Raw genomic sequence first — 15,333 nt, forward strand, 5'->3', positions numbered from 1 at the left:
TCAATAGTTTGGAAATAAGTCAATAACATTTCGCTTGTTAAAGCCAAAACATTTAACATAGTGTTTGCTTACTGGTGAAGTCAAACATTGAGGCCTTTGAAGCTTTGAGTATCAGTAAATTCCAATGGGAAGGTGCTTGCCGCTTTTAATAGGCTTGTTAGCACTTAGCCCATTAACAAAATTGGGCCGAAGGTGATATACATTTTCTAGAATCCAGACTCAAAGGTCCACCAGTTGAATTCGACCCAGTAGTCTTTTATGTTTTTGTTTTTATAAAAGTATTTTTTTTTCTGGTAACATCTGCTTTATAAAAAACTTGACAAAGCAGTGGTTGATATCAAGAATCCAGTTATCAACTCCAAAATTGATCTTTTTCTTGTTAATCAAATCCATTACTTTTGCTATTTCCTTCAAAACATACTTTTATATAGTCTTTACTCCGGCAGCTTTGCATTGCAATTAAAAGAGCTTGGAGTTCACTTCCCTACTGCTCGATCAGAACCGACATTTTTATTATTATATATTTTCTGTCATTTTCTTGTTAATATCATTTTTTTTGGCAGTGTTCATATCCTTTATTTACAAAAACGAAGTGAAATATGAATCATTTCTTTTATCATGCATGTTTTTAACATTCACATGTTATATTAACCCGATTTAATGTTATTTTACATGATTTATACGCTATATGTTTTAACCGCCAAAAAAATTACCATTTTATTATAATTTTACCACAACATTATTTTACGAATAAGTTCTGTCATATGATGATCTCATTTAGCAAATTCACCCCTAGATAAAACTAATTGAATCAGTCGGATAAAATTCTCCGACATAGTAAAAGTTCACGAAACTAATAAACTATTGAGCTATTAATGAGTTATCCAGGTGGTTTAGTTTTAACTTTAAGGAAGAATTAAAGTGCAAGACATAATCATAACCGTCATAAAACCTAAGATTATAAAAATAATCCTAATCCAACAATCATTTCACCAAAAGCCTCTAATTCTTCTATGTTCTCTCCATGTCGCCTTCTCTCTAATTCTTTCCCTCAATGTCTGCCTTTTTTATTTCAGTACTTTTCTTTTGTTTAAATCAAACTCTTGTTTTGTTCTGCGAATAATGTTTTGAAGTTAAATGTTTGCTTACTGGTCCCAAAATATAATGTGCCCTAAAACTAGGTCAAAGTCAAGTGTAAAATGCAGGACCACAAAACTCTTTTTTCTGAATGTAATCACTAATTACAGCTTTAATTATGCGTTAATTATACTATCAGTCTATGATTAATCGTACGTTGATCAGTTCCTTGGTTCGTCTTTTTCTTTATTTTCATTGAAAGCTTTAAATGTAATATAAGGAAATTTCAGTCTAACTAGGTCCATGTGGTATCTTACGTTAGATTAGCATTTATAACAAAAGATATTGACATTTCTTCAAATGTTGCAGACATTTGTACACTTGTACTTTGATCAAAATTCTACGATTTTATTTATCATATTTCGTAATGCAGTCACATTTACAAGAAAACGTTTGAATAAGATATTTATATTAGCCTGTGGAGTAACGAAAAAAGAAAAGTTGCATAATCTATCCGAGTTCTAAGAACTAACGCATATTGTTGGGAAAAAAAAGAACAAGTAGATTTTTTGAACAAGGCTAATGCGTACTGGTAACTACGGAACCATAAACTAGTTTTTATTTTATTTCACTCCTGAAACTCTTGTCAATTTAAACAAAAAAAAAAATGGAGACAATTAAATAGGATTATGTTCATAGGATAAACACTTCTCAAGAAATTCTTTGGTGGTTTAATCATTGAAACACTCTTCTTCCTGTTTTTCCTCCTTGATGAATCATTACAAATTTACTTGCGATTTTTTTTTAATACGAAAACTGAATTCTTTATTAAATTAACAAAAACATATATACACACGAGCTTTTACCATTCATATAGACAAACCCCACAAGATTCTTCACCTTCAACAATCATCTTCATGAAGCTCTTCCACGGATTACGAAAGATTTTCATGAGGCTTATCGATCTCACTCTCCCTTCCTCCTCCCGCAGGCAGAAGAATTTCGTCCGCACCAACGACGAAGAGAGGTATGAGCCGCCGAAGATTTCGTGTAGTAGTTCGTACTATTCGTCTCACGTACACTACAGTGAAGCTATCGCAGATTGCATAGAGTTCTTCAACAAGTCTTCTGCTATGTCTTGTGAAGATCATGAAGCTCGCCTTGTTCACGATCACGATCGTGACTGTTTTTACGTTTAGTCAACATCTCAACACTCACTTATTTTCTTTGTTTTGCTCCAACATTTGCTTCGAGGCTTTGCTTTTATTTTGTTTGAGTTATTGTGATTTTTAAACTTACATCTTAGTCATTTTTTTTTCCCATGAACTTACATCTTAGTCAAACTATCATGGTTTAGAAGAAGAAACTAGATAGAAAGGGTGATTTCGGTTTCTAATTTTCCGATGATAAAAAATAGATTGGAAATTAGTTAAGAGTGAGCTTTGCAAAATATGTGTTGCGAAGTTTGTATGCGCAAATACAAATGTATAGTGAAGATCGTGCGGATTAATATTACGATTAAAATTTTCAAGAACAATTTACGAAAGTCATACATGTGACATTTATTATCAAAACCAAAAAAATACATAGAAGATAGTATTTCGGAAACCAAACTGTTTCATTGCAAAACCTTTTTCTTTGAAAAAATCCCTCCAACAAACAAAGGGATCAAACTCTTCTTCTTCTTCTTATTATTCTTTGTCTTCTTCTCCTTCATTTTCATCGAAGGATGTCTCTCAAGATACATCTCCACCGCGGAACCATTATTACCAGTAGGGTTTGCAAATTTCACGTATCTCTTCTCACTCATCGATCTCAACCTTGGACTTCTAATTGGTTCATCGTCATCCCGAGGAACTAACACTTCGAACTTGGTTTTGAAAAAAGTCTCGTCGAGTTTCGTTTCGGGTACACCAGGATCAACTCTCAGCTTCTGGAGCTCTTGTTTAGTTCGTTCAAGCTCTTCCTTGAGACAAGACAAAGAGTTTCTCATTTGTATGCTTTCTTCTTTTGCCCTTTTGAGATCATGTCTTGTCTCTTCAAGCTCTCTCTCAATCCCTGATGGATCTTCCCATTTCTCATCCTGCATCTGTTTCTTCACTAATGTTATTACCATAATTCTCCGATATATATATATATATATATATAGAGAGAGAGAGAGAGAGAGTGAGGGACTTGCCACCTTAAGATGGTTCGAGTAGACTTGACTGGCTAAGACTCTCTCGCCGAACAACGCAACGGCTTCTTTGACGGTTCTAAACGGTGCCGTTGTGTCGATCTCTGCTCTCTTCGTCGTCTCCATTATTTATGGCTAGTTAGTGCTTAATTAGCTCTCTGTTGCGAAGCTAAGAGATACATAAGCTTGCTTATAGCTTTGTGACTTGAGTGAGAGACGACGCAAAGCATATTATTTTCTTCAACTACACTTCTTTAAAATCCTCTTTCTTTTTAATTGTTTTTTTTTTGTATATATATAAAATTAATATTTATTCATAATAAGTGTTGTTTTAGAATTTTATTTTTGTTTCACAAAAAATTCCGTTTATATTTACAATGTAATATTTTTTAAAGTATATAATATTTGTATTCCTATTAATTCAGTTTATTAATTAAAGATATTAGGATTTTATAGGTCTTGATTGAAAAATGATCTTGTAATATTGTTAAAAAAAAAAAAAACAGTGTATCAGATTTTTGTAAAAAAATTTTGGTTCGAACACTTCTAGCTTTTACATAAGAATATAAAGTTAAAATTCCCTTATCCAAATATGTTTTTTCTTGAGAAGCTTAGAGGCTTATTGCACAAGAAAGTGAAAAGCTGCTTTTAAAATATACTTGGAAAGAGATTCGAAAAAAAACTAACATCTTTTTTTTTTCTTTTCCTGTGACTGTCTCTCAGTTCAGATAACAGAGTCGTCGACAAAATTTGCCTCTTGAGAACTCGTGTATCATTTATACATAGAAAAAACATTAAAAGGGGTTTCTCAAACAAGTGGGATTCAATCATCTCTCACTGATCACAATCCTTGTTCATCTGATTTTCATCACCATCTCAAATTACGACGAAGATAGAAACAGATCTCTGTTTTTTTTTCTCAACCATCTGTAAAATCCTTACAACTATTTAGCTATAAAGCAAAACAGGCAGCTTCACGACTGCTCGTTGCAGAGTAGTTGCAATGGTATCCTTGTATCTTCATAGATAAGTGGGAAATGGTGTTCTTGTCTGTTCATCACTGTCCGCGAAGGATTGTTATTATGGTGATGACTCATTGACATTGCTGCAGCAGCAGCCATGAGACGATGTTGCTGTTGAGATACATTGTTGTTGTACCTTGGGGAGGAAGTAACCTGAGGAGGTTGTTGAATACTAGTCAGGTTTAAGGAGAGGTTTGGTTTACTGTATTGGTTCGATTGCATGGTGTTTCCATTTGTTGGTCTGTACTGAGCAGCCCATAGCCTTTTTTGAAGCTGTTGCTGCTGCTGCTGGTTTGCGTTGTAAGCGGTTTGGAATCTACTTGCTAGATACGGAGAAAGCTGCTGCACCTGCAAGAAGAAAGAATGTTTTTGTTATATACTACTAACTGAAACCGTTACTTAAGAGGAAAATTTTTGCTCATAAGAGAGATAAATTAGGTCACCTGATGGCTAGAAGTTGCAGGTGAGAGCTGGCTATTGTAAGCTGCAGAGATCTGATACTGTGGAAACGAGTTTGGAAGTGGGAAATGAGATTGTGCTGCTCCAGCAGATGAGAGACTTAGGAAATCGAAGCTCTGTCATTAGAATAGAAGAAGAGATGAATCAGAGAGTAAAAGAATTAACCAGATAAGAACAGTGAAGTATATATTACCTGTTTCTGTGAAGTGTGCGGACCGTAGAGCTCGAGAGCAAGCTTAGTCATGTCTTCTTGCACGGGTTTTGGGTTATGCGTCCTGTGTATATCGAGCAGATGCGGGTTTTGATACCTCTTAGCTGGAGAAACCATTGTTTTAAAGTCATTAATGGTTATCACTGAATCAGGGAGCCTACGTTCTGACATTTCAAAAGATCTTTGCTCGCTTTGGTTAAGTGTCGTGGGACTACTCTTACTGGTCTGTAATACTTTAATGAGACGGGAAATGTAAATGTGAGAGGCACATCTCTTCAACTTTCTCGGCTGGACTCTTAATGGTTCACTCAAGAGTGAAGCACTATTGGAAGGAGAAACAGCTTGACCCATCCAAGGAGGAAGCTTTGTCGAAGATGACCTGATTGGAAGAAAAACCCGCATAAGAGAAGAAACCGAGCAGCACGAACAAATGTTCACAGAAAATTTAAAGGTTAAGAATTACGTTGAAAGAACATGAGCCCCTGAATGAACAGTTGTTGAAGATAGTCCAGGCCACAGCGCAAGACCTTTTAGAAGCACATAAGTCAGTAAGTGGACTGTATGTGATACAAAGTTTGTAGGTAGAATTTCTTACCATTGCTCTTATAGTCCTTGTCACTTGTTGCAACCTTTGTGTCATTGACCCTTGCCTAGAAATTTTCAGTGGAATTATTGTCTAATATGAACCTAAACCAAGAAAGTAAGATTCAGTTAGAATCAGAGTGCTTACAGGTGCATCATTCACATTCACTGAGCTGCTTTGCTTCAATCTATCAATGAAATCAACCATACTGTTAAATTAGACAACAAAAACCACCAATCAGAGTAAACTCGACAATTTCGAAAGACAAAGTTAAAACGAAAATTAGCTACAAACCCTGTTGTGCTGAACTGTTTATCAGATTGCTCTAATGGCATTGCATCAATCTGCTTAGTTTTGGCTGAAGAGAGAACTGACACAACCGGTTTAAGCGATTCGGCTTTTGTATAGTCATCTTCCACAACCAAAATCGAGTCAACTTTGCTGGTTTCTTTCTCATTACAAGTCTTCCTATCAGTAAACATTCCAGCTAAACCGTATAAAGTCTCTGCAACTTCTTTCTCATCTTTAGAAATTATCATCGACTCAGGAACAATAGCTTTTGCTTCCTATCCAAAAAAAAAACAATAATCATTACTCAAGCTTTTAAGTAAACTGTTCTATTCTTACAAAATTACAAGTCATCATCATAGAAGAAAACCAACCATTTCTTGATCCTTCTTAAGAGATTCGATCCCGGTTTTGGACCGGTTAAGTCTCTTTGAAACAGAGGATAGCTTAGAAACAGATTCAAGATTCCGCTTCTTCATGATCATGGCTGTAATTAAAAGTGAACAAAAGAAGATGCTAAAGAATTCACAAACTAGAGATAAAAGTGAAAAAGTTTTGAATTGGAGATGACAAAGACAAGCTTTAAAGAAAAGAAAGAAGATGAAAATAATAATATAAGTTGAAGATTGATCACTTTTGATTTTAATAAGTAGAAGAAAAAAGAAGATAAAAGACAAGTAGCAGAATCTTGCGTCCATAATAAGAAAGTGAGAAAGAGAAAAAAAAAAAAGCAAAAGGGTTTGCTTGAAACATAATCAAAAATCTCGACAGATTCAAAAGCCAAAAATACCATAATCTTCCCAACAACTAAGAAACTGAGTTGTTTTACTGACACACTTAACGATCACGACTATACAAAGGAAAAACCAAAAAAAAAAAAACATTAAAGTTATGAGTTTGTACAAGTTTTCTCAATGAGTCACGAACAACGCACCTGAACGAAGCTTCCGTGGTACAGAGGCATGATCCACACCATTAGTGTCTTTCAAATTCTAAAGATGAGAGAAAGAGAGAGAGAGAAATTTAATGTGAAAAAGACTAAAAGGTGAGAAATTTAAGGGATTATTGAGAGTAATTTAGGTGTCGTATTGATGAAGAAGTTACCTTTTTTGGAAGTTTAGATTTCTTCTTAGAAACCTCGTTTTCTAAATCTGGACAAGGCAGAGTCTCGTAGTAGCTCATTTCTTGTTTCAGTTTCTCATCAGCTAAACGCAGTTTCTTCAGCATTCCTTTCTTAGACTTTGTAGAAAACCCAGATCCTAAATCCATGAGATGATGGATACAACAAAAGTGAGACAAAAAAAAAAAAAAAAAGATTGGATTTTTATAATTTTGTTGGTTTCTGAAACTAAAAAGATGAAGAAATCTTTACCAGATTGTTGTTTATTGGAAAATCGATTGGTTGCTCCACGTCTCATCAAATCTCGACGACCCATTTCCATCTTCTTTTCGATTACTTTCTACTTTTATCTCAGCACTCAAGATAGAGGTGAAGAAGAAAGACTCAGTGATTGAAGAGAAAAAATCTTACTTCTTCTTCTTCGACATCTCTCTCTCTCTCTCCAGAAAGAAAAAAATCACACACTTTGATTTAGATAAATACAGAAAAGAAGAAGAAGAAGAGAAAAGAGAGAAAAGTAAAAAGACGTTAAAGAAGAAGAGGAAAAAAAGAGAGAAAAGTTATAAAATCGTTTCTCGTGTCTCGAAGAATCAGGTTCTTCGTGAAATAAAGAGAAGAGACAAAAAAGCCAAAAAGCCAAAAAAAAAAAAAAAAAGAAAGAAAGAAGCTTAAAGAAATTAAGGAAAAAAAAAGTTGAAGATTTTTATTAGTATTAAACTATTATTAATGTTTGGTACATTCAACCCGTGAATAAAAAAAAAAATAGTGTAGATTTTTGAATTTTTTTTGGAAAAAGTATTTTTCATTTACTAAGGAAAAGCTTCATAAAAGGAGTCACTGTTCTTCAATCAAATCAAAACATTGATATGTAACTGACACAAGAAGAAGAAGAAAACGTACACAAGTACAAATCATCGAAAAACACAGAGACTGACTATTTGAGAGCTTTGGTTCATCGGAAAAAAAGAAAACCCAGAATTCAGAGATTTCAAATAGAGAAAAATGTAAACCTTTAAAAAAAAAAAAAAAAAAAAATGTAAACCTTGTCTTGTGTGTCTTTGTATTTTCTCAAAGTTTCCAAATTCCGAAAAGACGGATAATCCGAAGCTGTCGTCGCTTCACTCACTCGATCGCTTTTATAAATGTCACACAAAATATGACAAAACGCTTCTTCTCTCTCTCTCTCTCTTTCGTTTTATCTTCCTCAGTGATCGATCCAACGGTGCGTAAATAAAGGATAAACCAGAGCCGTCTGATTATTTTTAAGTGTTGTGCCACGTAATCTATTAGCAGATCGATGTGTCAGACACGTCAGCAGCTAGAGCTGCAAAAATGTTTGTACTACGACATGGGTTTCCTCTGAGTTTGACGATGATTTGAATCCGTACTACGACTTTGGACTTGTTTTTTTTTTTTTTTTTTCATTTTCAAAATTTTTATAATGTTTCATTTAAGAAAATTTTTATAAATATTTATGACCAAATAATCTATCACCAAATAATGTAATGGCCAAACGGCTAACCAATTAAATGGTTTGTTGGACACCAAATTTAGTAGATATACAAAAAAAAATATCTAGCCTTTATATTGGACGGTTTAATGGAAATTTAAAGTAAAAAAAAAAAAATTTAGTAGATATCCAATATTAAAATCAATTTTAACTAAATATGCGTCGGTCATAAATTCCCATATACGTTTAAATATAAAGGCTAGACATGTCCAATATTTCTGAACGCATCATCTACTTCAGTGATTAATGATTTTTATGTACTTTTCCGCAACTATATATATTTTATATAGGGCTGTCTGCCCCTGTCCCCCTGTACTATAGTATTTCAATTCGGTTCTCCATGTACTTTCATCTTCTTCCTATTTCCCCTTATACACATGACATTCTTCATAATTCCACCTTTTTTTATAAAATTCTACCCAATTCCCCACAATCAATTAAACTCTCTAAATGCGTTTTAAAATCGCTAAATCGCGTTTTAAAATTGATTTTCTCTGACCAAACCGGTAATCGACCCAAATCTCATAACCTGAATTGAACCTTCTAATTGATAGAGAGGGTTCGATTTTCTCCCTAAAACCCTAACAAAATCAAATTGGGGATTTTCTTCTCCACCCACCCCGACACCTGCGAAGACTTCTTCTTCTCCGACTAAGACTGCTTCTTCCGACAGCGACTGAGACCGTCAAAGACTCCTCTGACATTGCCTCCTCCGACTGAGACTCCTTCGAGTTAGACTCCTCCGGTTGAGACTATCGAAGACATTCTCCACACAAAAATGTCGTAAGTTTTTGGGTTTTTCTTACCAAACATCGCCCCATAATTGTTGGATTTGTTTGAATTTGTTCGGAATTGTATCAATTTGTTCGGAGTTGTAACGATTTGTTTGGATTAGTTGATTTTGAGAGTGATAAAGAGATGTCTGACGACATGTTTTTCAAATGTAGTGATAGGGATGATGTCGAGTACAATGGGGGTTCTGAATCAGAGAATGCAGATGAGAGTATGGTGAACAATACTGAATCAGAGAGTGAAGAGCAGATTGAAGAAAATCTGAGAAGGAAAAAGAAGAAGAAGAAGAAGAAGAAGAAGAAGACGGAGAAGAAAGAGAAGAAGGAGAAGAAGGAGAAGAATGAGAAGAAGAAAAAAGATGAAGAAGATCCACTTGAGCGTTTTGCCTTTGAAGTAGATGACGGAGTGGCCAATTTCGAAGATGAGGTTGAAATTGGTCGAGATATAATTCCAGAGAGTTCAGATGAAGACGAGGACCCCATTGTGTTGAGGGATAGAAGAATCAGAATGGCATTGGGTGATAAATTTGTGGTTGGAAGTACATTCTTCACTAGTGTTGAGTTCAAAGAAGCTATTTTAGAGGTGACCTTGAAGCACATGCATAATGTTGTTCAGAATAGGTGGGAGAAGGAAACGATTGGATTCAAGTGCGGGATGGGTGGCAAATGTAACTGGAGGGTATACTGTTCATATGTTTCAGACAAGCGACTGTTTGTGGTGAAAACATCATGTACGTCGCATACATGCTCACCTAATGGGAAATGTGAGATATTGAAGAGTCCTGTTATTGCTAGGTTGTTCTTGGATAAGCTGAGGCTAAATGAGAAGTTCATGCCTATGGATATTCAGCAGTACATCAAAGAACGCTGGAAAATGGTGTCTACAATGTCAAAGAGGGAGACTTCTTGCTCTGAAAATGCTTAAGAAGGAGTATGAGGAACAAGTTGCTCATATCCGGGGATATGTTGAAGAGATTCATTCTGAGAACCCAGGTTCTGTTGCCTTTGTTGATACATATCCAAATGAGAAAGGTGAAGATGTGTTCAATAGGTTTTATGTATGTTTTAACATACTAAAAAGACACTGGGCTGGGACTTGCAGACCTATAATAGGCCTTGATGGTACATTCTTGAAAGTTGCTGTCAAGGGAGTTCTATTGACTGCAGTTGGTCACGATGCAAACAATCAAATCTATCCAGTTGCTTGGGCTGTGGTACAATCTGAGAATGCTGATAATTGGTTGTGGTTTGTTGGGTAAATAAAAAAAGACTTGGGCCTATATGATGGCAGCCGGTTTGTTATCCTATCAGACCGCTCAAAGGTAAGAACCTCTCATCCTTTTTGTATTACATTACTTGTTGATAAGTCTCAAATTTCTTACAATTTCCAAATTGTTTAACAGGGTCTCCTGAGTGCTGTGAAACATGAATTGCCAAATGCTGAACATAGAATGTGTGTGAAGCATATTGTAGAGAATCTGAAGAAGAACCATGCCAAGAAGGATATGCTCAAGACATTAGTGTGGAAATTGGCTTGGAGCTATAATGATAAGGACTATAAGAAAAATCTCAATAACTTGAGAGTCTATGATGAAGAACTGTACAATGATGTCTTGAAAGAGGAACCACATACTTGGTCAAGATGTTTCTATAAGCTTGGTAGTTGTTGTGAGGATGTTGACAATAATGCTACCGAGTCATTCAACTCAACCATCACCAAGGCAAGAGCAAAGTCATTGATTCCAATGCTAGAAACAATAAGGAGGCAAGGAATGACTCGGATTGTCAAGAGGAACAAGAAATCACAGCGCCATCAAGGGAGATTTTCTAAATATGCTTTGAAGATTCTTGCATTAGAGAAGAAAGATGCGGATAGAAGTACAGTATATCGTTGCACACATGGAGTTTTTGAGGTCTATATAGATGGAAATGGTCATAAAGTGGATATACCAAAAACAATGTGTTGATGTGGGAAGTGGCAAATAAGTGGGATACCTTGTGAGCATGCTTATGCAGCTATGATAGAGGCTGCTTTGGATGCCGAGAACTACATATCTGGGTTCTTCTTGACAGAGCTATGGAGAGACAACTATGAGACAGCCACCATGCCATTAAGGGGTCCTAAGTATTGGATGAATTCATGTTACAGTTTGGTAAGCGCACCACCAGAACCTGTTCTTCCGGGAAGAAAGAAAGGGAAAACAAAAAAAGGGAAATTTGCAAGGATCAAAGGGAAGAATGAGTCACCAAAGATGAAAAAAAAAGAAGAAAAATGAAGTTGAAAAGCTTGGCAGAACAGGCCGAACCATGCATTGCAAGAGTTGCGGTGAAGCTGGGCATAACGCATTAGGATATAAAAAATTCCCTAAGGAGAAGGTACCAAGGAAGAGAAAGTCAAAGAGTGATGGCAATGATGAGGTATGTAGCTGCTTTAAAGTTTCTTTCTTTCTTCATATTCTCTTTCTCTTTAGTATCTTACTAACTTACTTACTCAGTTTGAAAAGCAATCTAAGAAGGCAAAGAAGGATAGTAAGGAGAAGAAGACTACAAAGGAGAAGCAATCTAAGAAGGAGATTCAAGGGCCGGATACGATCAACATCACACAACCTTCTCAAGCAACACAAGAGTAGTTTCTATGCTATGCTTTTCGGCAAATGGTATTTGAATGTGTTGTCATGTTTTTGGAGTTACTATTATGTCAGCAACATTTTAGCCGATTCAGATGTGTTTTGGTTCTAGACTAATGTAACAATTATGATGATGTTGGTTATTTTGGACAAATTTGCTTTCTTTCGGATCTCTTTCAATTTGGTTTCCTTAACATAAACAACAAGTCTTAATTTGATTTGATTTTGTTAGGGTTTTAGGAAGAAAATCGAACCCTCTTTATCAATTTGAAGGTTCAATTCGGGTTATGAGATTTGGGTCGATTACCGGTTTGGTCAGAGAAAATCAATTTTAAAACGCGATTTAGCGATTTTAAAATGCATTTAGAGAGTTTAATTGATTGTGGGGAATTGGGTAGAATTTTATAAAAAGAGGTGGAATTATGAAGAATGTCATGTGTATAGGGGGAAATAGGAAGAGGATGAAAGTACAGGGGGAACCGAGTTAAAACACTATAGTACAGGGAGACAGGGGCAGGCAACCCTTTTATATAAACCAATTATGATAACTTCGTGAACCGGGTCGGGCGGGTCCCTTTTAACTCAAACGTCTGGCTGTCTTCCATAATTACGTGAGAATGTCACGGCGTTTTTTTTTTTTGTCTAATCGTCTTGTCAAAGTAAAAACGGCATGGCTTTCTGTATTTCCGTCCAAAGTGCTCATAACTAGTGGAGATGTAAGAAGAACTAATAATCATTTGACCACGTCATCACACTGAAATCGACAAGTCAGGTGAATTTCGCCAAACGTATTACTCATCTACTGTGTTTAGTGTCTTACCAAATATTTATGTTGGCTTCACTTTTTCGAGTGGACTCTCTCCTTTCTGCCAATTTGATTATTAGTTCACTTGGACATTTTTCTCATATATTACGCGAGTTGAGTGAATTAAGAACCACTCATGTGACAACTAAGGCCCATATAATGAAACAATGGCCCAAGCAAGATGTAACATTACAAATTTTGCTATAAAGTTCGACGAATAGAGAAACGTATAAACGTGAGAAAGGCCTTCTGTTTGACATTGGCCTCTGAAAATGCAATAACTAAGCTACAAACTTCCGAGTCCTCAATATTTCTCATACGCTTATTATTAAATACGACTGGATTTCTACAGATAATCGAAAGCCTCCGTAGCATAGTGGTATTGCGTTCGCTTCGTAAGCGAAAGGCCGCGAGTTCGATCCTCGCCGGGGGCTTTCACTTTTAAATTTTTTTTTTTTTTTTTTTCTTAAATCAAAATTAAGTATCCACGATATATGTTTTTAACAAAACGAACTTTTCGCAATGGATATTACCAAATCAGTTTACTTCCTCTTGCTAGATCTACGGAAACTTTACTATCATCAATTCGCTAAGTCATCATTTTTGTTTTATTTTCTTTTAGACGAACCTATAGCTATATGCTATTCCTATGTTATATGTGTGGACCAAATTTTGGAATAAGGTATATATGGCTGTCAAATAAATATCGATGGTAACAAAATCTTATACCAAAATTCTATCTATAATGATTATATTAAAAAAAGTGAAGTATGTTCTCGGTCTCCACAAATGAAATTTAATCACTGGAATATAATTATTTAGTCTACTCTATCGTGTTAACACAAATTGGCCAAATTCATGAATTATATAACGAAAATTTTACTTTGACGAGACCCTTGTACGTAAGTAAATGCACGAATAGTTCTCATCTTGCATCAAAGTAACATAATTTTATTACAAAATGAAATAATACAATGAGATTTTTGCACGAATCGATATACAAATAAGAAAAAAAAAACAAATTCAAAACCAGAAAACTTGCAACAAATATACCAACTAATAATACAGTACTCACTCACAACGACAACGTAAGTTCTCGTTTATTATTCGATCCACATATATACGCCAAAGAAATACTAACAAAACGACATCATCGCATTATCTGCAGCAATTAAGAGCTTTGTTTCTTATGGGCACTTGCGGCGTCCACCGTGGGTGGTGAGGGTAGCGTAGCACTGGCACTTGTCGTAGTTACCGTATGTGCCCGGAGGCACACAGTTGCACCTGTAGCAGCAAGTCCCGCACGCTCTGTGACACAGCCTCGGCCTCCTCGAAAGCCTGCACCGTGCTACACACGCACTCCCACAATCTATACATGAAAGAAAAACAGAGATTATATATTAATCTCACTAATTTAACGTTAGTTTTAATATAAATCATATACATGTATTTGTGGGACATATATAGAAAATATATAATTACCGATCTTCTTTGCGTAACCTTTTTTCTTCTGTGAGTTTTCCTGCACGAGTATTGTTGTAACATGTGAGATATATGTTTTTGAAAAAAAAAATATTATATTGAGTATTTGTGATGAAAAAGACGTACGAAGACATCGGCCTGGACGAGTTGAAGAACAAGAAGAGATATGAGAAGAGAAGCAATAAGAGCTTTTGAAATAGCCATAATTCTCCAAGGAGAGAGTATGATGTGAGAACTTAGCTCAATTCAGAGTGAAGATAAATGTGTGCGTTTAATTAGTTGTTGTGTCGAAATGAGAACTTAGAGGCTTCTATTTATAGACCTCCTTTCGTTGAACACCCAACCCCATTTTCGGTCTAGACTATTCTTTTAATTTTAGTTGTTTTTAGTTTTCACTTTTCAGGGAAAATAATTGCTTTCTGAGTTTCATAATTCTAATGCGATATCATTGCAAGTACTTTCCAACAGTGGCTGAAAATAAAGTAAGACATTTTTTTATTTTTTAGGTAACTGAGAAAAAATAATTTGTATTCTTTTTTTTTCTTATAAATATGTTTTGCAATAGATATTGATTACTATAAATAGTTAATAGATTTAAAAAATGGTTATCAGCATATTATTTATGTATGTTGTTACGTATGGTTTCTTTTCTCTTTTTCAAAATGGGTCGGTTGGTGGTGCGTATAAAAGTTGTGAGTACGCGGAGATGAGAATATTATGGTGGGCGAAATAAGGTTGTATTATTTGTGGTCTCTTGTTTAAATTTGATCAATGGATTCGGTATTACTTTTTTTCCAACGAATTTTTATTTATCAAATTGTATGAAATTCACTGTTTTATGTGAATCTTGCTTTCGATAGAACTAAAAGCCAATGTATTACTGTACAAGTGTATAGACTTCTATGATGTACTTAAGCCTAAACTCTATTATTAGTTTCGCTTTGGTTTGGTAAGTTTTGGTTCTACCAAAAATATCCTAATTCAGCGATATATGTAAATATAATAATTCAGTTGGACGATTGACTTTTCCATAGTGAGCTTTTTCCATGAGATTGTTATATTATATTATAACAAAAACTAATATCTTGACGTATAATAAAGTAATGTGAAAATTGGAGTTAAAAAAGAGAGTTGATGTGGTTGAGACAAGAAGGATGAGAGGAAGTAGACGTGAGTGGTCCT

At 35.1% G+C, this 15,333-nt stretch overlaps 4 protein-coding genes and 1 non-coding gene across 6 annotated transcripts; 2 read left to right on the top strand and 3 right to left on the bottom strand.

The window, feature by feature from the left end:
• The first annotated feature begins 306 nt into the window (after positions 1 to 306).
• On the top strand, positions 307 to 2,496 carry LOC9323673. Its single transcript, XM_021036030.1, has one exon. It carries the CDS (start codon positions 1,995 to 1,997, stop codon positions 2,274 to 2,276), a length of 282 nt encoding a protein of 93 aa, XP_020891689.1. The 5' UTR covers positions 307 to 1,994; the 3' UTR covers positions 2,277 to 2,496.
• A 72-nt stretch (positions 2,497 to 2,568) lies between these two features.
• Positions 2,569 to 3,536, bottom strand: LOC9323674 (WEB family protein At1g75720). Its single transcript, XM_021035733.1, has 2 exons — positions 3,260 to 3,536; positions 2,569 to 3,166 (listed from the first exon to the last, which is right to left on the bottom strand). Exons 1-2 carry the CDS (start codon positions 3,377 to 3,379, stop codon positions 2,696 to 2,698), a joined length of 591 nt encoding a protein of 196 aa, XP_020891392.1. The 5' UTR covers positions 3,380 to 3,536; the 3' UTR covers positions 2,569 to 2,695.
• A 387-nt stretch (positions 3,537 to 3,923) lies between these two features.
• On the bottom strand, positions 3,924 to 7,577 carry LOC9325103. Of its 2 annotated transcripts, none has more exons than XM_021035743.1 (11): positions 7,189 to 7,577; positions 6,921 to 7,075; positions 6,751 to 6,808; positions 6,191 to 6,303; positions 5,823 to 6,094; positions 5,676 to 5,736; positions 5,541 to 5,595; positions 5,409 to 5,472; positions 4,928 to 5,324; positions 4,719 to 4,850; positions 3,924 to 4,623 (listed from the first exon to the last, which is right to left on the bottom strand). In XM_021035743.1, exons 1-11 carry the CDS (start codon positions 7,256 to 7,258, stop codon positions 4,228 to 4,230), a joined length of 1,773 nt encoding a protein of 590 aa, XP_020891402.1. In that variant the 5' UTR covers positions 7,259 to 7,577; the 3' UTR covers positions 3,924 to 4,227. The 2 variants fall into 2 exon arrangements, with proteins under 2 accessions (XP_020891402.1, XP_020891403.1); XM_021035744.1 differs by having other exon boundaries at positions 4,058 to 4,623; positions 5,676 to 5,715.
• Positions 7,578 to 13,031: 5,454 nt separating this feature from the next.
• TRNAT-CGU lies at positions 13,032 to 13,103 on the top strand. Its single transcript has one exon. It is a non-coding gene; the product is annotated as a tRNA-Thr (tRNA).
• A 496-nt stretch (positions 13,104 to 13,599) lies between these two features.
• LOC9325104 (gibberellin-regulated protein 1) lies at positions 13,600 to 14,443 on the bottom strand. Its single transcript, XM_002888995.2, has 3 exons — positions 14,278 to 14,443; positions 14,152 to 14,191; positions 13,600 to 14,038 (listed from the first exon to the last, which is right to left on the bottom strand). Exons 1-3 carry the CDS (start codon positions 14,353 to 14,355, stop codon positions 13,857 to 13,859), a joined length of 300 nt encoding a protein of 99 aa, XP_002889041.1. The 5' UTR covers positions 14,356 to 14,443; the 3' UTR covers positions 13,600 to 13,856.
• Positions 14,444 to 15,333: the final 890 nt, after the last annotated feature.

The sequence above is a fragment of the Arabidopsis lyrata genome (assembly GCF_000004255.2).
Source record: "Arabidopsis lyrata subsp. lyrata unplaced genomic scaffold ARALYscaffold_2, whole genome shotgun sequence".
NCBI classification, from domain to species: domain Eukaryota; kingdom Viridiplantae; phylum Streptophyta; class Magnoliopsida; order Brassicales; family Brassicaceae; genus Arabidopsis; species Arabidopsis lyrata.